Source organism: Vespa crabro, chromosome 6 (assembly GCF_910589235.1).
Source record: "Vespa crabro chromosome 6, iyVesCrab1.2, whole genome shotgun sequence".
NCBI classification, from domain to species: domain Eukaryota; kingdom Metazoa; phylum Arthropoda; class Insecta; order Hymenoptera; family Vespidae; genus Vespa; species Vespa crabro.
In genome coordinates, this window is record NC_060960.1 from 5,015,823 (window position 1) to 5,038,662 (window position 22,840).

Here is a 22,840-nt window from a genome sequence, read left to right on the forward strand (position 1 = left end):
ATTTTATAATTGTTGTTTAAACCATGCATGGCATACGGAGTACAATAAATTAATATTTAGTTATTTAAACATTACATAGCACGTAAGACGTGTTAAATATAAAATGATTTCAATTTATTATTTCAATAGAATAAAATTTTGATCTCTAGGTCGATAACATTTAATATCAACAAAAATAAACGAACGTTTTGAAATGACTTTGACCTATTTCGATTCAGTCTTCTTTTATCTTTCGACGAGGAAACATCGAGCCTTTCTCTTTTCAAACTGCTTAGGTTAGAAAATAGTTAGAATGATTATTCTAATTAATTATTTTAATTTCTCCCGCATAGGAATGTAGACCTTTGAGCGGAACACCTTTTTTTCAGTAGTATAATATCAATATTATTATTTCTAATCCAGCCTATTATTTTATTAAATAATAATTGTTTTTTTAGTCATAACTTTCTGCATTAAAGAAAAATAGAGTATTTGCAAGAATTGACAATATATATAAATCAAACTTTAAATACAAAAAATTTAAATAAGAAAAAACTGGTTATTATTAATAGTACAATTTACTTTGTAACAACACTAATTACAAAATAGCAATACAAATGCATTATAAATGAATGAGACATATAATACAGAATGTATGACTCATTGTATGTTATTTTATATATTTTAGTTGCTATTATACTATATCTTTGTAAATAAAATGAATTAATTGTTAATAGATATTTTTATCAATAGTATAATCCTTAACAAAAGAATTTTTTCATTAAACAATTGTTTTAACATACCTTTAAGATATATTAAAAATATATGAACAATTCTTGTGCTAATGACAAAATTGAAAAACAATTTACCATTGCATCATTGCATCTATATTTTACAGCCAGCCATACATACAATTTAGATTCTATAATTTCAAATCTCATTTGATATATCCCTATATACAATTTATTTGACTAGTTAAATTCATCTAAAATATAATGAAAAGCATTTACAATTATGTGTGCTTCTGTAGTTTGTGCAAGCCTATCAAGATTGATATGAATATGCATTAATGATCTAATATACGTAAATTTCCAGATACTATTTTATTCTCCAAGATAGTTCCAGATGGAAGATCTATACGTTCTCCATGATTAGCAATAATGATGACAGTACCTTTCAAGCAAACACCTTTACCAAATGTTACGTCACCTGATACTGTTAAATGATCCAATTCCAAAAGATCTGGTATTGTTGGAAATCTGGTAAGAAATTCTTTTACCTATAAAAAAAATAGAATAACGTTACATCTTATGTTTCTTTGATAATTATTAAAAATTAATTTATAATACATCTAAACCATTCTAAAATGAATGAAATAAATGTACCTTCGAAAAATGATTGTCACCCAGTTTTATAAGAGGTGTAGTGGGAAACATTCGTTGTGGACTCATTACTAAAGATCCATTACGAAGTATGTAAAGATTACTCATGACAAGCATTAAATCAGATGTTTTCTTAACAGGTAAAAATCTGCTACGTGGTACATTTATACCTATGAAAGACATTAGATTATAATTATAAATAATTATAGATATATTCGTAGTATATTCATTTTTTCTTGTACTTACCAATACTTCCCTCAAAAGATTTCATTGCAGCACCCACAGCTGTTTCCAGTTGAATAATATTTAAACCATTAGGTTGTGTTTTGTTATTAACAATAATTTCCATATTGAGCGAACTATTTTCTAATACTCTCTCGATAGCTGCAAACATAAAAAATGTATTGAAAATATAAAAGAATTGATGATATTTAGTCATTTTATCACATGAACTATTATATACCATCAAGTTTAACCCAAAGATTGTTAGTATTAAAAAATTTAAATGTTTGCACGGATTTAAAATCATCTACATGATCTTTAGGAACTTGTGCAATTTCTAAAAGTCGAAGTTTATCTTCATATTGAATAAGTGTTCCACCCTATAAAAAAATTTGATGAAAATGAGGAGTCTGCATATTACAAAAAATAAATGGACTGTTAATTACTGTATTTCAGAAAAAACTTACCTTAACATCTGCTCTGGTTTTATCTGTTACTTCCATAACAAATTCAGGAGAGGAGCTATGCCCTTTATCTAATAGCAACTTTAAAATTCTTAAATCTACAGTTGCACCTAAATTATCAATATTCGAAATAAAGCAATATTCACGACCCTGCACAAATAATAATGTAATTAATATTAAAAAAATTAAAAATAATAATATACGTATAATAAATTTTAGTCAAATATACCTCCTTAATGAATCTTTTAAGTAGACCAGAATTTTTAAAGCTTTCATAGAAATCTCCATGACCAGGTGGATACCAACTATAAATAAAATTTGTTAGTATTTAACATAATTAAAAGATAAGTTATACAAAATATATAATATATATAGTGTTCTTATATATATTAAATATATAAATAGATAAAATCATACGCTTCCATATCTTGATTTACATTGCAATGTTTTGCAAGAGGAAGAAACGATTCTCTATTAATGCGAGGATAGCAACTTTGATTAAAAGTATGAATAGCAACATCTATTCCTTTATATTTTCTGATGATTCGTTGGGTATCCTCATCTGTGTTGAAGGAGTTCATCAAAACAAGTGGCACATTCGCATTATATGTTCTATTTAAGTACTGTTCAAATATGAAAAACCTCAGATTAGATATTTATTATTGAAAAAAAGTTAAATTAAATTATAATTATTATCAGAAAATTATTATGTCTACCTCGATTTGTTGAACAGTTAAATCAAGAAATGTCAATCCATTGCGAACTGCTATCACTGATTTTGGTCCATGACAACCCATACTTGTACCTAGTCCACCATTCAATTTAACAACTATCAGTTTACTTAACATAGCCTTGATTTCTTCATTGCTAGGATCAGAAAGGCTATTATAATTATGTATCTAAAAATAATCAAACATTCAAATTAAAATATTAAATTAGATATTTTTAATATGAGAAAAATATTCTAAATAAAAATTACGACGATACATACAGCATTTTCCGGTAATTTTTGAATACGATCCCATTCTAACGATGGTCCTTCTTCTTCTAAAAATCGTTTAAAAAGATTCGCAAATCCTTCAAATTGCCTGCTAAATTCTTCTTTTCTATTTTCGGGAGCAGTGCCCGTTAATTTTTGTAATTCCTGCTGTAATTCATTCTCGGCATCTCTTTTTGTTCGTTGACGAAATGCCTGTGTATCTGAAGGACTACGTTGATGACCACGTGCCTATTTTTCGTAATTACATAACATATAAAAAAAAGTCAAATTAATATTACCTTTCGTCTTCATATAAATAACTATTTCAGCTTCCTTATTATACAGAAGGTTTAAACACGAAATCTCGCACATGATGATCGTTTAAAAATACGTTGTAAAAATAACGTGGTACGAATGTTATAAGTTGTGTTCGTAAGGAGCTTATATGTATATATATAAAAAAAAAAAAATAATAATTAGTATAATTATTCTCAAAATTCGATAAAATTCTTAGTGTGTTGCGATTAGATATTTCATTTATAATAGCATGTCATTAAAATTAAAAGCGTACGTAACTATGTCATTATAAATAAGCATAGTAAATAATTTTGTTTCTTCATTCAAATATTCACATGCCTAGCTTCCGACTATTCTTAATTCATAAAAATCTTTACTATATTTTAAATGTACTCTGTATATGTCTGTGTGCGCGCGCGAATATAGCTTATCGTTTTATTCGATCTATATAGATTACTTTTTATTAAAATAATAGTTTTATGCAAGTGTAGTACAATTATGTATACAACTTGCTCAATTATCTCAAAATATAACATTTACTTTATAACTTCAAAAAAGTATATAATTCAAATATTCCATTTTAAAAAGTTACATAACATTATAAAACTATATTTGAATATTACGTATTTGACATTTTGTTTATGTATAAAATATTTAAGATCAATGATCATTTTCCTCGCGTATCTCGTCAATTTATATTATATAATATCAGACAATTAATGTTTCTTGTATCGTGTACTTAACAATCGCAAACATTTCGATCACAATAGAATAGAATAGAATAAAAATATTTTATATATTAATGCTACTAGTTCATTGTATGTGATAAAAATTATATGCATACACTGACAGCATAAATTCGTTTGACTGTTAATATTTTTTTATAAAATTTTTTAATGAACTTAAGATATGAATAATTCCTTACCGTTGATATAATTTCATTATAATATTAAAATTAATATACTTTCATTATATTTATTAATTATTTTATTAAACAGTATCACATGATTTTGTTCTAAAATTATTGTAACGATATAATAAATATACCGATAGATAAGTTAATTAGTACGAAATATAACATGTGAGATATATGTATGAAAATTTATTTCTATCACAGTCATACGCGGCATCTTATTACTGTTCATTCATCTGTTCAGTTAACATTACGGAATTATCAAACAAGCAAATCAATTAACGTTTTTCAAATACCGATTTGAATTCAAACATGAAACAATTGGCCTTTTTTTTATCGAGATATAATCTTGATAACGTGCGATAATGCGAATAATGTTCTAAAAATAGGAAAATTAAAAAAGCGCATACGTAATTCTGTCGTTAAAAAGAAGAAAAAATACAATATAAAAAAATTATGTTGCAAGAAAACGGAAACTTTTAACGAATTGTTAGGCGATTTTATTACGGAAAAACATATGAGAATGAAAATTTTAAGCGTACATTTAAAAAAAAATAATTGGTATTTCTTTATTTATTTTCAAAGAAAAAGCATGGGGAAAAATCATGATGCACATCTTTGAATATTTATATAAGCATGGAAAAAAAAAGAAAAAAAATTGAAAAAAAAAAAAAAAAATTATTATCAATTCATAAAGTCTATAATAATAAAAGTCATTACAAACGATCGTGTTCTAATAAATATAACATAGACGATTTTTCGTAACGCATTATATCGATGAATGTCATGAAATGATGAAAATTTGTAGTCTCAACCTGAGACTTACTTGTAAGAGGTATTCAATCATCGCGTCTTCTTTGACGCTCTTCTCGTCAATTCGAAAGAAAGTTTTATTTTTTTTCAATGCCTTCACGAACTGCAGTGACGCAACGACGACACGACGATACAAGTAGGAGACTATTCCGCACGGCGCGAATGCATGAAGGAACGGACGATAGTGACACGTGACAAAACGTACTTCTAACGAGCTAATTTATGACTGCACGACAACACGTTGTTGCGTTAACTGAAAGAGTACCAATCAACCGCTTATCACGTCGTCTTCGGAAGGGAGAAGAGTAAGGAACAACCGCAAGTTCTATCGAGATCGGTTGAGAACGAAAATAAAAAGGAAATGTATGGACCAAACGGCTATAGCCAATCAGTTGACCTTCTTCATAAGTTATCTTCAACCGCGATATCGGTTATCGCAAATAACATTTGAATCTTTTCTTGATTTTCTACGATTCTTCTATTCTCTTATCTTACAAAAATTGAACTAAGATCCGTGGATCCCTCACTCCTTCCTCTTTTTATTTCATAATTTTTTTTCTCTTATAATAAATACATTTTTTGCTTATTATGATTTTTTTTATTTTGTTTTGTTTTTATTGGTAGCATATATATTATGTGTTTCATTTCTCTTTTCTATCAAAACTGCACGAGTAATCTTATTGCAGTGTCATTACTTTATATTTATATGTTTGTTTGCATCACTGTTGACAAATGGCTTTTTTACATTCTTAAAGTAGCGAAAATTTATGTGTAAAAAGATAATAAAAGTAAAAAACGGAATACAATATCATTGATCTTTTTCATAAATTTTGTTTTGTTATACTAACTGGAACTTATATATAATATCGTATTAAGCAAATTCCGATATAATAATTTTGATCTTATTTGTTATCAATTATTTGTAATCAATTTGTTATCAATTATTGAATTATTAATTACGCATTGAATTATCTATTTCAATAAATATCTCGTTAAATATGAGATTGATTTCTTTAAAACTTAACTTTGCTGAGTGTAATACCGACGCAAATACAAAATGAACGTGAATACGTAAAAGGAAAAGATTATGTCCATTTTATCGAATGATAGTACTAAAGATCAGTCATAGAAAGTTATATGTAGTACTGTGTAACCAAGTATTATACGTATAATATTAGAAAAAAAAAGCTTTTTTATTCTATCCTATCATCATATAAGATGAAAACCGCAAATGACAAACTTGCACACTAATGCATGGTACAACGATTGGCATCATTAGATGTAAAATACTTATCTATTTTGAAGGTTAGTTAATTTACATAACTGCAAGTAATGAAAGAAAAAATATATTATTTTTACTCATAAAAAGAAAAAAAATAAGACCAATAAAAATAACGTAACTTCGTATATTTATTTTCGTGAACATTAAATTTTACTTTTAAATTTGGAAAATTTTTAGTAATACGATACGTCGTATGTTTGAAATACGTCATATGTTTTTTTTTATGTTTATATTTACGATTACGAGCTCTTACGTTTGTATGATAAGCATTCTTTTCTTTAATTACTCCTCGGATGATTACTTGCTTCCTTTTTCGATTTAATAAATCTCCCATTTATTCATCGTGTTATAATATTCCATGAATAGTCTCAATTCATTCTAACATATTTTTCTAATATTAATGCGTGAAAAATATTTACAAAAATTAATGTTTTCGTATATACGTATTTGTATATGTATAATACATATATACGAGACATGTTGTTAAAAATATGTATATTCAAATGACAAATTCAAGTATATAAATTTGATGACCTTCAAATGACTTTGAAGAGGAAAAACTATATTTGGTAGACGTATTTGGAAGAAACAACAAAGTCTACAATTTAGGCATTCTATTTTAGACTTTTTATTTTTTTTGTTATTCTTCCATTAGTCTTTTTTGTTCAAGGTCGTCTGAAGGTCAAATAATTTACATCATTAAATTTATCTTTTTATAAACCATAATACTATGGCAAAGAAAAAATGTCAATCTCTTAAAAAAAATATATATATTTATAAATTTTATGTGAATTAAAAATATTTATAAAATCTTAAATATAACTTTGAAAAAATTGTGATATTAAGAATATTAATCTTTTTGGATCAAACAATTTCTTCTCCTTTGATATTTTTTTAGTATTATCTAAAGCAATAAAGATATTTTGAAGGCTTAAGTTTGAGAAACAAGTAGTATATACATTTATAATTTACTATTTATATTATTTATTTCTAATTTCAAATTATGCAAAGATTTTGTGTTGTATTAATTACTTAAATTATTTAAACTTTGCTCTTGTTCTTTGCATTTTGTTTTTTATGCTTATCATTAATATAGATAATAAAATTATTTATTTCCTTATCGTTGATATATGTACATAAATGCATAAGTTTTTGTATTTTATCAAATTGATATAGAATGTGAACACGTAATAACAATGCATATATTATATAGAATGAATTATATGCAGAATTTATTATGGTATATAACTAAAAATTTTCTACAATAAGAGTAAAGTAATGTATCTTCTCGAGCTTATCATCTTCTTGTATTTATACAGCACTTATTACATAATCTATCTATATTATATAACCTATAAATTTTAATGTAGCAATAACTGAAGTAATCATTTATTCTTGATGATAATATGATTCTTAATTTATAGTGTCATTTTGCAAATGACATTAAGAAATTTTTTTAGCTACAATAAAAATATTTATAACATATAAATATTTGTACGGCTATAATTTTATTTGCTTTGATTGAAATGGTTAAATAGTATGAATATAAAATGTAGATTTTTTGAATAACTTGAAATAGAATTACAACGTAGATAACCTCTAAATTTTATGTGGGTTTCAAATTAGATAAATATCGCATTATAAAGAAAAAACATCAAAAAGTATTGTTAAAACATTTAATTTAAGAAACTTTAAATATATAAATGTGATTTGAATAATATATAAAGTAATTTCACAACTCAAGGTCAAATAATTGTATAGATTGTAATATTGACTTACCTTTCTGTCATCGACTTGTAGCATTTTTTAATTAATTTCTTACACCTTGCATAAAATACTTTATTCTTCAATAATTTGACAAGGTCACCGAACAACGATCTTCTCTTCTGAATTTGAATCAATGTCACCAAATTTTTAGAGCTGTATATCTACGATGTATAGATGACATCTTTATTTGTATGTATATATGTATACGTACACATATATATGTACATATATATGTATATAAGATTATAAATATATTGATTGTTTAAAGAAATAAATGTTACCTCTATATTAAAGCGTAATATTTTATTTAACAAAAATTATTTTTCAAAAAAGCAAATGTTTATTCACTATACACTTCTTGGTTTTAATTTGATTCAAACGTGGTTACTATAATACCATTAATAAATATTAGCCCAAATTTCGTGACTCAAAGCATAATTTTTATTTATATTTCGGAACAAATGTAATTATTTGGGTTTTTGATTTAACGTATTAATATAAACTAAATTCTTTAATGAAAATATATCAAATAAAATATAAAAATGTATAATTTATGCGTTTTATATTCTTGCAATGAAAATAATGTTTTTATCATAAAGTTTTTTATTCCTTACGAAATATTACAATAGCTTTAAATTGTTAACATTTCAATAATATACAATTTCCTTTTGAATTATGTTATTGTATAAAAATAAATTAGTATAGTTTAAGCTTTGATTATTGGTTTCAAAAATTACATTACAATAAGAAAAATTACTAGATTTGATATCCTTAACTGATTCTTATTAATACTTTATCTTTTTATATTTTTACAATAGCTTTGATCCTTTGTTGAATTGTAGAGAAATATGTTAATCTTAATTGAGTGCTTATATTAATGATCCAAAAACAATTGTTTTAAAAAATCGTTTAAAAGCATTGTTTACTTATTATGGTTCATTATTAATATTTATTATATTTTCTACTTAAAAATATAACATTTATGAGAAGAACATGATTCTATTAAATATTTTAATTAAGACAAATTTCTATTATAACAAAAAATAACAATCCATAATGTTATTTAGAAACAATTAAATATTTTACTATGCAATTATATCATAAAAAAGAGCAAGAATATCTTATGATAAATTATGAATATGAAAATAATCATTAAAATACCATCAATAATTACAGAATTAAATATTGACTAATCTCTTTCTTGATTGGTCCTTTCCTATATATAGGAGTTATACTGTGAAAATGATTGGCCATATACATGACGTGTGATTTAGCATGTAAGCAGGCAATATTATTGTACTATCTAGTAATATCAAAGTGCAATATTATACTATCTTAATGTTGTGATTACTGTGTAAAAATAAAAATCAGTAAAATACTTGTTAAAGGTAATTGTGATGTATTTTAAGTGTTATCTAAAATACTATTCATACCAAAGTGAACAAATTTGACAAAGTATACTAGTTTCAAATTACAGGTAGTGAAATAAAACAATTTTTGTATCACGTAAAGTATATCGAACGCATTTTATAAATATGGCGGATCAGTGCGTGGATGCCGATGAGGGAGAATGCCCTCCAGCGAAAAAAATTAAAATAGAAATCGAAAATACCGCCAAAAATGATGATAGCTTGCATGAAGCCGAAATAAATTTATCTACTTTTGAAATGAAAAGGATATTACAAAATAATAATACAAGAAAACAAATTTATATTGAAGGTACTTTTAAAGGTAGCGAAAGTCCCGCTATTCTTTCATTAGAAAAGACAACTTTTCCGACGGACGAACTTTTTTTGAAACAAGGATTCTTTAATAAAGACACAACTATTCAAAAAGTTTTTAGTAATCACATTTATGGAAACTATAGGTGTTTTCCAATAAAAGAATATAATGGTAAGTTAATATACATTCTATTATATATATAATGAATGCCTAATATACTTAACTGTATATTGTAATTTAAGGTTTAAATGTATTGTTAATACATCCTGCTACACCAAAACACATTGAGAAATTCAAAAAAAAGGAATTACATATCGTAAATGAGACATATGAATTATATGAAAAAATTACTTTACCTCATATTACATCACAACAATTTTCTTTAGAGGTATATATATATATATATATTAATTTCATTAATGAAACAATTATATATATTCATGTCTGTGTGTGTGTGTGTGTTTATAAAAAAGATATAATCATATTCAAAGTAAAAGGAATATTTTAGTAATCAAATTGAATAAAACATATCGAATAAAGATATGATATTTAAGTTTATATTCTTCATCTTTACTAATTTTAGTGGATAGATAATATTTTGGCCCATAAAGCTGAACAAAATAAAATTGTATATGAGGATACAAATAAAGAAACAGGTTTTGTAATGGTACCAGACTTGAAGTGGGATGGACAACCACAAACACTTAAACTTTTAGCTCTTCCATTCCAGAAAGTTAGATCTATGAGAGAATTAAATGCATCTCATCTTCCGCTATTGAGAAATATACGAGATGCTGGAATAGCATGTATATCTGAAAAGTACAATATACCTGCGTCCCAACTTAGGATATATCTTCATTATCAACCATCATATTATTATTTACATGTCCATTTTTCTTATCTTATGTTTGAAACTCCAGGTAAATATATTAGCATCTAATTCATTCTTTATATTTTTTGTATATATAATGAAAAAGAAAGATAGCAATAAGAAATTATTAACAATTTATATTTTTAAATTAGTTAAAAAATAAGCAAATAGATAATCATATTTGTTTACTATTTAAATCTACATATATATATATATATAAAACACAAGATATCAAAAATAGATCATATAAATAAAATATTTTAGTTGAATGTTTTTCTTTAAAATTAATAAATTTTGCAATTATTGCTTACATCATATAAAAATTAAAAAATCTATGCATTATATGACATTTATTTGTTTTTTTTTCAAAATAGGAGTACATGTTGACAGGGCACATCTTTTATCCACTGTTATAAATAATCTAGAATTAATGCCAGACTACTACACAAAGTGTATACTCTCGTTTTTGGTATTTGAAGGAGATTTATTATGCGCTAAATTTCGGGAACATGGAATTGTGGGAAAAAAGAAATCTGAATCTGAAGAAACATAAGTAAGATCTGTAAAATAAAAGTATTTTATGACAAGCATTATATATATATATATATAATATTATAACAAAAAATAAAATATATGGATTATTAAAAAATGTAAAATTACTTTCCTTATATTTTGTAATGTAACATTAGGCAAATAAATGATATTTAATGGAAGCATTATATCTCTATATTTTATAAACTATAAATTGTAGTTTATTAGTTTAATAAATTGTAGTTTATTTATTCTAAAATATTTCAAGTTTTACATAAAAGTGAAAAAGAAATTATATACTTTGTATTTATCAATATTTGTTTCATATATCATACATCTCTCATTAGCTGATATTTCAACATAAAGAAGAACAATTCGATGATATATTACTGAATAATTTTTCTTATTCATTTTTCACTAATATGGAATCCAATTATCACAGAAAAAAAGACTCAAATTGAGATGTATTATACAATGTTCTTACATAAATGATACAAAGTAATAGTTCTATTTATACTATATAGAAATGCAGTAAGAAGAGCATACTTAAAAAATAGAACACTAAAAAATATGAAAAATTATAATTAATTATTTTTATGTTTTATTATATATTTAATTGATATAATCTAAATCAATAGAAAAATAAAAACAAATTTAGTTATAATTATAACAAATAATAAGATATGGACAATATTTACTGAATATTATTATAAAACTATAATCTTCTTTCTAAACAAACGATGCTAAAATATTTAGTTTTTTATGATATTTGGCAAGATTAAACAAATTATGTGTTAAGAATTAATATAATAATTGAAATTAGAAAATATCATTCATTAATTTTGGATAATTAAATTTAATATATAAAAGATAGTTTTATATTTGTTAATTTTATATTTCTCAGAGAATTTTTTTTATGACATAATAAAATTAGTGGCTCTTCATATTCGATATAAATGCTCGTCATTTTGTATGACTATATGATTTAACAGTTTTGAGAGTAACATGAAAACTTTTCATACCTTTACTTTGCATAGTTACATGTACGTATGCATATTAGATTTATTAGTATCCGAAAAAAAATTATGTTACTTTAAGATAAACATACTTTAGATTAATCCAGCACTGATGCTGCATAAATCATGTATGATACCATGTTATAATTTTTATTTTAATAAATATTCCTATTAAACAGATAATGGTACATGGTACACAATGAAGATTTTTCACTATTTAATATCAACCATTTTACAAATATTTTCAAGATACAGAAACGTTATGAAATTGCAGTATGCATTGGTACTCTAAAATGTAGCATGAATTAAACAATATCTTCGAGTGTAGTTAGATATTACACCTAGAAATAATAAAATACATTTGAAGATTCAATAAATATCTACTATTGTTCTTATATTTTTGACAGTACACTAAATAATTACAATAAATTTAAGTTCCTTGTAATTTTTATACAAAGAAAACATAAACAAAATGAATAAATATTTAATTTCCGTGAAACATTTTGCAATCTACAGATATACATTTATGTAACTTGATTCATGCTTTTCATATTTTTTGATTGATATATATTCCAAATTTAAAAAGAATTAGGTTTAATTTATAGGAAGTATATTTAAAATAGATGGACTAAAATAGTTCAAAAGATAATGATAAAAAAGGAAATATAAACTCTTAGTAATAACAGATATTTTTGTATATTAAAAAATGGGAAAAGTACATATTTGATTTTCACCATGAAAACAAAGTCAAATATAACATATTTGTATGATTTTCAACCCAAAAATATTAATACGATTTTTTAATAAATGTTAATAAATACATTGACGTCAAATTCTTTGTAAAGGGCATTTGCGTGCATGCTAATTATATGGTGAGATCAGTTATTGTTTTGTACCAAATACATAGTGCTTATGTTCACGCTAACTTAATGCTAAATAAAAGTATGAGTAAGTACATAGTGAAATATTGGAAGCATTTAAAATATTAGATTTATAAATTAATTATTTTTCATGTTAATCTTGAACTCCAATAAAATTTCTTGAAAGTCTTATAGAACAGAAGCACTTTATTGTCCTTATTAACGAAATATTGTATCATATGGCTTTACAATTTTGCAAGATATACATAATACTCGGGAAGAGATGTAAATACAGATATCTAAATTTGTGCTCATCTCGTTCTTTCATCTCCAAAGAAGAACAGAATATTAAATTGCAGAAGATAATGTTAAGTACTTATGCTTCTAATTATTTCATAGTATATGAAATTCGTACATCAGTCAAATACAAAAATTACCCCTACTATCCTCATCAATTAACTAATTAGTTAATTATTTGTTTTTTAATGATAAGTAGAAATATTATCATATTACTTATGCTAACATGCGTATATGCACAAAAAATGATGTGTACAACATACTTTAAAATTTGTCTTTCTTTTGCATATACATATATCACAACAATTCAATATTAAGGATATTGCTCATATAAATAGTACAAATAATGATTCTGTGCCAACCTTCAGTCAAAATGAAATGAAGGATAAATATATTAACCAAAGATATTGCAGTACACCCTTTATCAGGTACATTGCATATGAAATTGTAATTCATCTAAAAAATAAATATCCGTTCCATTATATAATTATAACATTAGATATGTATATATCAATTTATAACTTATTTGCACGCATAGTAGGAGAGAAAAAGAAGAAAAAAGACTTCATTGCCATAATAAGTTAAACTTACAACCTTGCGTAACAATTTGACCAAGACACGCAAATGCCCTATAGCTTCAATAATTTGCTCTAAATATACCAGAACTTCCTTTATCAATTAATTATATACATTTTTTTCATCACATTATCCAATTACGTATTTACACATAAATGTGAAGATGGAAGTCTGTAATAGTTCATAAGAGCAAGGTAGGTGTAATTTCTTTAACACTCGACATATTCTACTAGAAAACAAAAACAATAGAACGTATAATAAAAAAAAGTAAAATGTAATTTCTTTTTTAATCACATTGGGTTCAGGTCTATATACTTTCATAATAGCTGTTGCAATAATATCAGAATGTAAAAATATTATTACAAACCATTAAACTTTGGAAAGCGTTTATATAATCTTTAGAAAACTTAAGATCAAAAAATTCAAAAAATTAGTTCCAAAAAGTTGAAACTTTATTACAGATTGTGCATTATTATGAAATTTGTTTCATAATCCATTAACTGGATCGTCCAGGAAATAAAGACCACTGGTAACTTATTATTCAAATATATAATGAATAAAGTACAACAGAAAAGAATTAATGGCTTATGTTACTTTTTTGCATGAGACAAACTTTAACAAATATTAGGTATTTGTAATATTTGTGCTTGTAAAATATCTTTTGTCTGACTAGTTGGTCATGATCCACTACACAAGTGTTAACGAGTTCATTGCCATGACAGTGGTTCGTATATACAATTATGGAAAAATGGTCTCATGATGTTTAATGATTTGATTTGTTTAAATAATAATATAAGTACTGGCTTTCTCGCGGGTAGGAAATATTGAATGAAATGAAATTTATAACTACTGATATTATCACATACGTAATGCCATCACATTTATAATTCTCTTAGAATATAGATATACACTTTAATAAATTATATAGTGCATAGTGGAAACCAAAAGCGTAAAACCTAATAGTAAGAATATAATATAATTTTTTTGGAGCACCATTTTGCAAAAAAAAAGGAATAAATTAGTATATTCCTTTAACATTGTTGATGAATCACACACTAATGTGATACAATAATTGTGCAAAGAATAACATATATCACATTAACATTATGTACCATCTACCTTTACATCTAATTCAGTAGCTTGAGATATTTGTAAGGAGATATGAAAGATTTTGCTTGTTTACCTCAAAACTACATTGGACAATATAAAAGGATTATTTATCTATTATTCCGATCCTTAAGACAGTCTCAGTAATTGGGTCATTATTGCTGAGCGATATGAAAAAAAACGAGAAAAGAAAAATATACAAAAATAACTAGGTCAGATTAACTCCAATTACTTATCTACTTTTTTACATGTAATAATTTCATATACAAATTTTAATTTAAAGTGGCATTACATAAACAATGTCTTAATCACAAAATGTAAAAAGATTAGCAGAGAGCAATTTCATTTTTTTTTTTAAGTTACAAATCATTATTTAATCTTAATTTAAAATTTTTATAAGTGTCTACTGTTATTACATCGTAATTTTTATACCTTTTGTTGACCTATTATAAAATACACCTACTTTGTACCGTTTGAAAGCCAATACGTACAAAATTTAACTAAAAATAAAGATATTGAAAAATTACATAAAACTTACAAAAATGAGTATCGAAACAGACAAGGTTACCTAAAGTGAATTTGATGCCTCTTGTCGTTTACTTTGATGATACATAATAAACCTTTCTTCTTGCATGTTAATGGGCACTCTTCAAATGATGATCACATAACTTAAAATGGCTTCATTCGCCGATGACATTAAATACAGTTTGTATAGTGGACTAGCTTCGGAATACGACTTGCATATGAATTTATGTCACCAACAAGTCGTCATAGGCATATGTTGTAGAAAGATTGCTTGCAGACACCAAACTTGTAACTGTTACATTTCAATAAAGATTTAAAAATTTAAATTATCCTAAGAAATATCTTTTTACAATATATTCAATATACATTTACAGTATACATTCTAAACCTGTATTAAACCTATAAAAATTTATTAATTTAATTTCTTATAAATATTTAATATCAACGTTCATAATTCTATAAAAAAATTTAGTTTCAACATCATGATGAAAAATCATCTTTATTTGAAAGTTAATTTATTAGAAAAAATTAAAATAAAAACTTCTCATTAAGCGTTGATGTTGTAATTTTTATAATAATTAAAGATTCTTGAAATATTAGTTCTAATTCCATCTTTCCATATCACGATTTAATATATTATGTATAAACATTTCAATAATCATTATAATTAATAAACAATTCAAGCCATGATATTTGCAAGATCAATCTACAGCATAAGAGTTACATGTTAAGATATCACTGGATTTTCAACATTCATATATCCAGTATTCGTTATGCCCTATGATCATTAGTAATGTAAATAACGCCACATTTTTCTTGATGATAATATGATATAAAACATGTTTCTGAAGCTTCTTATGGAAGGCATAAAAAAAATTTCTACTTGCGAAATTTAATAAATTCTTTTGTAACTAAACTATTACTAAAAAAACAAAAAAAAATACAAATATTTGCATTATAAAAAGTTTAACAAAAAAGTTTATAGAATATGGAGTACTCATAATTTTACAACCACTTGTATTACTGTGAATACATTTGATATATAATATTTACTATTATGAGAAACTCCCAAAAAAAAAAAAAAAAAAAAAAAAAAAAAATTTCCACGAAGAAACAAAGTAGAAACATGCTTTTATCCTACTATTGGTAGGCTTTGATGTAACAAGAAAAGTGTGTTTTTAAGCTTCAGTAGATGCTACTAAGGAGCTCTTAGGCGTGTATGCTGTTGCATTTGGATCCAAATTTGACACAGTACAACCTGGACAACTGCTTTCGTTCGTACGTATTTTTGTTCCTGTTACTCGTACTTCACTATTTAATCGAAGTTTGGACGTTGCACAAGTTGGTGCAGAACCAAATGTATCTTGTGGCATCACAGCTAAGTCCTGAGCTATTTTTGCTTTGAGCATTTCAATTTCTTTTTCTTGAGATCTTATTAAACCTATTGAAAGAAAAATAAGAAATTTATTTTATATAAGAAGATTCATGTATAATATAATTTTTATTATTGATTTTAGTTCAGGAAAAAGAAATCTTTAAAAGTAATATTGTCTCTTCTTAAAGAAAATCATTTATATTGGTATTACAAAATTACTTTCAGAAAACAAAATGAAAAAGAAAAGCCTTTTCCCTAATAATTAATAAAATTGATAAAAATTACTATATAAATAAGATTAAACTGACAGTTGCTTACTTTCTCTGATTTCTAACTGACGTTTTGCTTCTCCAAGTGCTGAAAACAAATCTAGTTTTATTCGAGTTTCTGCACTCAAACTGTTTTCCAAATGTCTAGTTTTTTCTTGTAATTCGTTTAGTGCTCCAAGCAAAATCTCGGACTCTCTTTGATTTTCTTTACAACGAGTTGCATCTTTTTCAAGTGCATTACATCTGGATTATTAGAAATAATAATAATTAGTAATATAAGAATAAAATATACCAATTATATAGTAATATAAAATATTGATATTTTGATCATTTTTATTCTATTATATTGTAAGAACTACGTATAAAATTATTTAACAATTATATGTAAACTAGCAACATTGTTTCTAAAAGAATTAATTTTTATTCATACCGTTCTTCTTTTGTTTTAACTTCTCGTCGAAGATTTTTAAGATCTTGCTCCATTTGCACTCTTTTATTCTTACATGTATCTGTACATTCTTGTCTAACAAGTGGCGGTGGAGGCGGTGGGATAGCAGAACGTGCCTCCTCTGCAGCTCTCCGTGCCCGTCTTTCTGAAACTAAGGATGCCTCACAAGCAGTGCGCTGTTTTCGTTCTTCTGCAATCCGCTTTTCTAGTGACGACATTGTTTGTTTATCTAATTGTCTAGCTGTTACCAATCCATGCAATCTAAAAATTATGTATCAGACAATATATATAGATAATATCGTCTCAAAGAAAATATGAGATATAGTTAAAATAATATATATTAACTACTCACTTGCTTTGTAATTGATCATTATCATGCTGAAGCTGTTGAATATCTCCTTTTGCCTGACGTTCCCCATTTATTAATGTATTAATTTGTGATCGTAGCTCTTGTTCCACTTGTCGACTTGATTGTAAATCTGACTTCAAGCGTTTAATATCTGCCTCGAGCCTGCGACACACCAGTAACCTATTTGAACGACATTAAATTATGCCTAAGAAACAGGCAGTATAATCTAGCAAAATAATGACTATAAAGCGCACACAAACATGTATATTATATATTTCATTTATTATAGAAATATCAAAACCTTTTCATGATTATAACATAAATATTATAGGAACAAGAAATAAAAAAGATATTATTTGAAATATATATATATATATATATATATATATTATTTGAAATATATATATATATATATATATATATATATATATATATATATCTTTATATTATTATAGTTATTTAATAATAATGAAAAATCGAATTTAATATAATAATAAATAAAATTAGTGATAAATATAAAGTACGATTTAAATAAAAGAAATAAATGATACCTTTGACAATATTCATCTTGTTGCTTCTGTTGCTCAGTTGTAGTATCAGTGGCACTTTTGATTTTACGAGTATTACGTTCACGTTGAACATTAACAGTCGAAGATGCATCTCTATTTTCTTTTACATTATTCCACTTTCCTGTTACTGATCCATTAGACTGTGATCTTACATTTGTGTGACCACAAGCTCCACCTTTAACTGACTTGTCTTTGTCAATTTCATTTACATCAAAATCATTCACTGATCTGCATTATAAAACATTCCTTTTTTGGTTTGTTTCTAAGCAGACATTTAAATCTGTTTACAATACAAATGTATGCATTTATAACAAATTTCTTACCCGACTCTTTCAATAAACTGCACATCATTGTGTGATACTGTAGACCCATTTGTATGTATAAATCTTTTATCACTTTTATCAGACTGTGATACATTTGTTATGGTATGTTTATTGTGTTGGTCTTCTTGTTTTTCACCTTTGTCTAAAGATTTTCTATGATTACTTTTCATAGTGGTACTTTGTGTCTGTAACATAAACTGTGTACCATTTTGCAATCCACCATTTTGTACATTTGCTTCAACACAAGTATTGTTTCCTGAAAACATAAAATACACAATTATTTACATGTAAATAAATATATTATCACATTAAATATACCTTTATAAATAACATAATATTTTTTAAAGTAAATACAAATTACCTTTGCTTTTTTCAGGACTTGGATTATATTGTGAATTTAATCTTTGCGATTGTGCTCTTGTATGTTGCTCTAATGATGCATTAACATGCTGTGCTTGTGACTGAATTTGCTGCAAACTTGTTGTCTGCTGTTCTACAGGAAGAGCCTGCTGTAACAACTGCAGGTAGAACTCATTTTCCTTTGCAACATCTTTTTGTTTTCTCTAATAAAAAGCAAGTGAAAAATAACTGACAATTATAGATTAAATATAATATCTTGATGAAGATATTTTATCTCATTGATTTAAACAAAACGATTGTATATCCAACTAACCTGTCTCATTCTATAACCAACATAACTCTTAAAACCGAAACCTAATGTAACTACAGGATAGCCAATGCTGAAAAAAAATAAAAATTCATAATATAAAATAATATATTTCATTGATTATTATTTCCAATTACCATTGTAACAATTTATAAAACTTTTAAATTATTAAACAATTTTATTTGAATATTGTATATAATAAATAAGAAGAAAGACTTACCAATGTGCTGCAAATGGCCGACAGAGATCCAAATGAAATGGCATATGCCGCAAATCTCTTAACCGAACTGCTGCTTCTATATACAGAAATAATAGCCACAGCATCACAGTTGGTAAACACACTCCTTTATCTATTAAGTAAATTTTTCTATATTAGTTTTTCATGATATTAACAATAGTTTTCTTGATATACATAATTTTTGTGATATATATATTATACATACCTGTGTGCCAAACATACTGCACCCAAACATAAGTGCTGGCAGCAAAAAACAGCCAATGCACAGGGATGAAAAAGAAGCAAATCATATCTGATGTAAGTGCAATACAAATAAAAAACACAGAAAAGGCCTGAAAATAAAAATAAAATATAATTTAGATAATATATATTTCATGTTTTTTCTATCCTACTATATAAATATGTACATTTTAATATACATTATACATAATATCATAATTACTTATGTTATAATAATATCTGTTATTATAGAAATCTCATTTATCAATAAGAATTTATTAATTTCTAAAGTATCAGATAAAGACATCTTCAACTTTATATAATAATAATAATAATAATAATGATAATAATAATAATAATAATAATAATAATAATAATAATAATAATAATAATAATAATAATATAATTATTATATATTATTAAATAATTACTTACCAAGCCTTGGTATTTAAAAGAATCGTAAACACTTCGGAGGAGAAGCCAAAAAGGCCATAAAAATTCAAAGCGGAATTCTAGAATGAAATCTGCTAAAATCACCATGGCCCATAGTAGAAGGAACTTCAGATAAAGCAAAGTACTGAAATAAAAATCATATATTACGAACATAGAGCTATAATATCATACTAATATTATACATATATTAGTATATAACATGTCACTAAGCATATACATATGCATAATTTTTTGGTAATCAAAGATACAACAATATTTTGTATATTAAATTTGTTTGATTTAAAAAAGAAAATATAATGATGTATTTGAATATTTTATGAAGTCATTATTTGTAAAGATTTTAATATCATTTTTATTTTTTAATGTGGAACAATATATTTATATTAGGTTTATTTGATAGTATATTAAAATTTCTTTATAAAATATTTAAAAAGTATGGTATATTTACAAAAACCACACATCTTGATAGAATCATAAGATTCCTTTATTTACAATATATATAAAAAAGAATATATATAGAAATAAATAAATAAATAAATAAATATATATAGAAAAATTCCTTTCATTCACAATATATATGTATATATATATATATATATATATATATATATTACTATAGTTCTCAAAACTAAAATTTCTTTATTGAAATTTATATACATTTCTTATACATGCTTTATGTTCCTTGTAATATTTTGAAAAAAGAAAAAAAGAAAATAAATTATAAAAAATACATATTTTACTCCTTGTTGAATTCATCTAAAAATCTCATATTACTATGATAAAATAATATAAATACACTGTTCCATTTGAACGAATCAAAATGATATTAAAATAATGACTCTATAAAAATATCTAAGAACATGGTCATATTTTAACTTTTAAATCAAATAATTTTGGTATAAAAAATAATTCAAAATAGTTAAAAAAATAATCACATGTATGCATTTAAACCAAACACATTATGTTTGGTTTATATTACACATTTCATGGGTAGTATAAACAATGATTAGTGACTATATATTTTGAATGATTATTTTATAGAATGCATCTTTTAAATAAAAATCTATTAATAATTTATCCTTCTACAATGAATAGATATTGTTCAATCTTAAATGTCTATAGTCATCTAAAATTATTATTTATTATCTTTATATTTTTGATCTCAAATAATTTATAATCTATAGTACATATTATATACTTAATAATTGCATAATATTGTATGAATATTTTGTAGTATAAATGGACATATTATATTTTAACGAATAAGATTTGTTTACACGTACAAAAAAGGAAAATGATACGTTTACATGAAAAAATAAATTTTTATGAACTCTTTATAAACTTTTGTATATGTGGACTACAAATTATATTATAAACATTATATTATATTATAGATATTTGATTAAATAGTAGATAATCCTAGTAATAAAGAGAAAAATAATACGGTATATAACATAAACAAATACAACAGATTCATATCATGTAGATCTTGTTCTTATGTCATGTAGTAATAAACGAATTACATAATATGTTAAAACTATACCAATATATGAAATGACAAATAACAACTAGTCTTTCACAGAAATTTCTTGCATTAAAAACATTGATTGAGCTTGTCGAGTAAAGCTTCTATATTTTATGTATATATGATTTCAAAAAATATGTCATACAGTAATACCTAAGAAGTAGCACTACACTTTAAAATCGTTTTATACTGGAAAAACAAGAACACATGGTTGAAGTTTTGTTAAATAGATAAGCCATGTAACACAGAAAGTTCCCAAAGCGAGCGCAAATCCAGAATCACCGTCCAGCAGGGTTGATGGATAAACGCATTTCACCGATAAAATATTTAGCAGTAGTTTTAGGATGAGAAGTTTGCATACGTTCTCTCACAGATATGATGATCAGATTTTTGGTTATTTTTAAGAACGGCCATTCCAATGTAGACGCATATGGCGGCGAAAATTTACCTTCCGTAAATCCCCTCGGTGAGCTTGTTACGTTTCAAGGGCCTCCGAAGCTTACCGCACTCGACATTTCTTCTCTTCATATTCTTCGACACTTTCACCACTACCAAGGCGACGTTATTCGCGGCGTGTAACAGAACGGAAAAAACCAGAAATCCTCCGGGAAGTCGTGAAAAAACGCACTCTGTCTTTCTCTCTCTCTTTCTCTCGCGCGCGCGACTTCTATCAGTCTCTTTTGTTGTCATTCGTCTGTGGACAGATTCGAGGTCTCACGATGGTTTACCAAGCAGCTGATTGGTCATTATGGTACATGGCGTTTTAAAATACGTATCCGATATTAATCGCTTCTAACAAAAA

The 22,840-nt window shown here is 25.2% G+C and overlaps 3 protein-coding genes across 6 annotated transcripts; 1 reads left to right on the forward strand and 2 right to left on the reverse strand.

Moving 5' to 3' along the window:
- Positions 1-843: 843 nt before the first annotated feature.
- On the reverse strand, positions 844-8,273 carry LOC124424830 (UTP--glucose-1-phosphate uridylyltransferase). 2 transcript variants are annotated; one of them, XM_046964347.1, is made up of 10 exons: positions 8,111-8,273; positions 3,039-3,275; positions 2,764-2,946; positions 2,465-2,670; positions 2,277-2,352; positions 2,051-2,197; positions 1,825-1,963; positions 1,608-1,745; positions 1,365-1,531; positions 844-1,258 (listed from the first exon to the last, which is right to left on the reverse strand). In XM_046964347.1, the coding sequence occupies exons 1-10, from the start codon at positions 8,132-8,134 to the stop codon at positions 1,046-1,048; spliced, it is 1,530 nt and encodes a 509-aa protein (XP_046820303.1). In that variant the 5' UTR covers positions 8,135-8,273; the 3' UTR covers positions 844-1,045. The 2 variants fall into 2 exon arrangements, with proteins under 2 accessions (XP_046820303.1, XP_046820304.1); XM_046964348.1 differs by lacking the exon at positions 8,111-8,273 and adding an exon at positions 5,063-5,361.
- Positions 8,274-9,342: 1,069 nt separating this feature from the next.
- LOC124424832 (m7GpppX diphosphatase) lies at positions 9,343-11,340 on the forward strand. 2 transcript variants are annotated; one of them, XM_046964353.1, is made up of 5 exons: positions 9,343-9,486; positions 9,576-9,991; positions 10,063-10,208; positions 10,404-10,740; positions 11,066-11,340. In XM_046964353.1, the coding sequence occupies exons 2-5, from the start codon at positions 9,634-9,636 to the stop codon at positions 11,242-11,244; spliced, it is 1,020 nt and encodes a 339-aa protein (XP_046820309.1). In that variant the 5' UTR covers positions 9,343-9,486; positions 9,576-9,633; the 3' UTR covers positions 11,245-11,340. The 2 variants fall into 2 exon arrangements, with proteins under 2 accessions (XP_046820309.1, XP_046820310.1); XM_046964354.1 differs by having other exon boundaries at positions 9,391-9,486; positions 9,563-9,991.
- Positions 11,341-12,442: 1,102 nt separating this feature from the next.
- Positions 12,443-22,728, reverse strand: LOC124424829 (macoilin-1). 2 transcript variants are annotated; one of them, XM_046964346.1, is made up of 12 exons: positions 22,487-22,728; positions 20,496-20,637; positions 20,047-20,173; positions 19,824-19,953; positions 19,610-19,676; positions 19,298-19,499; positions 18,937-19,192; positions 18,596-18,841; positions 18,048-18,206; positions 17,678-17,956; positions 17,297-17,490; positions 12,443-17,044 (listed from the first exon to the last, which is right to left on the reverse strand). In XM_046964346.1, exons 1-12 carry the CDS (start codon positions 22,726-22,728, stop codon positions 16,782-16,784), a joined length of 2,307 nt encoding a protein of 768 aa, XP_046820302.1. In that variant the 3' UTR covers positions 12,443-16,781. The 2 variants fall into 2 exon arrangements, with proteins under 2 accessions (XP_046820302.1, XP_046820301.1); XM_046964345.1 differs by having other exon boundaries at positions 18,048-18,224.
- Positions 22,729-22,840: the final 112 nt, after the last annotated feature.

Bases quoted from the DNA above. Each gene is read 5' to 3' on its own strand.
- LOC124424830 (XM_046964347.1), bottom strand. From the start codon at position 8,134: ATGCTACAAGTCGATGACAGAAAG. The intron at 2,671-2,763 runs GTAGACATAATA...ATATTTGAACAG, and splicing joins TAACTGTTCAACAAATCGAG to TACTTAAATAGAACATATAA. The intron at 2,198-2,276 runs GTATATTTGACT...TTATTTGTGCAG, and splicing joins TTAAAAGATTCATTAAGGAG to GGTCGTGAATATTGCTTTAT.
- LOC124424829 (XM_046964345.1), bottom strand. From the start codon at position 22,728: ATGACAACAAAAGAGACTGATAGAAGTCGCGCGCGCGAGAGAAAGAGA. The intron at 18,225-18,595 runs GTATCATTTATT...TCGTTCAAATAG, and splicing joins CAAGATGAATATTGTCAAAG to GTTACTGGTGTGTCGCAGGC. The intron at 17,491-17,677 runs GTATGAATAAAA...CTAATAATCCAG, and splicing joins GTTAAAACAAAAGAAGAACG to ATGTAATGCACTTGAAAAAG.
- LOC124424832 (XM_046964353.1), top strand. From the start codon at position 9,634: ATGGCGGATCAGTGCGTGGATGCCGATGAGGGAGAATGCCCTCCAGCG. The intron at 9,992-10,062 runs GTAAGTTAATAT...TTGTAATTTAAG, and splicing joins TCCAATAAAAGAATATAATG to GTTTAAATGTATTGTTAATA. The intron at 10,209-10,403 runs GTATATATATAT...TACTAATTTTAG, and splicing joins CACAACAATTTTCTTTAGAG to TGGATAGATAATATTTTGGC.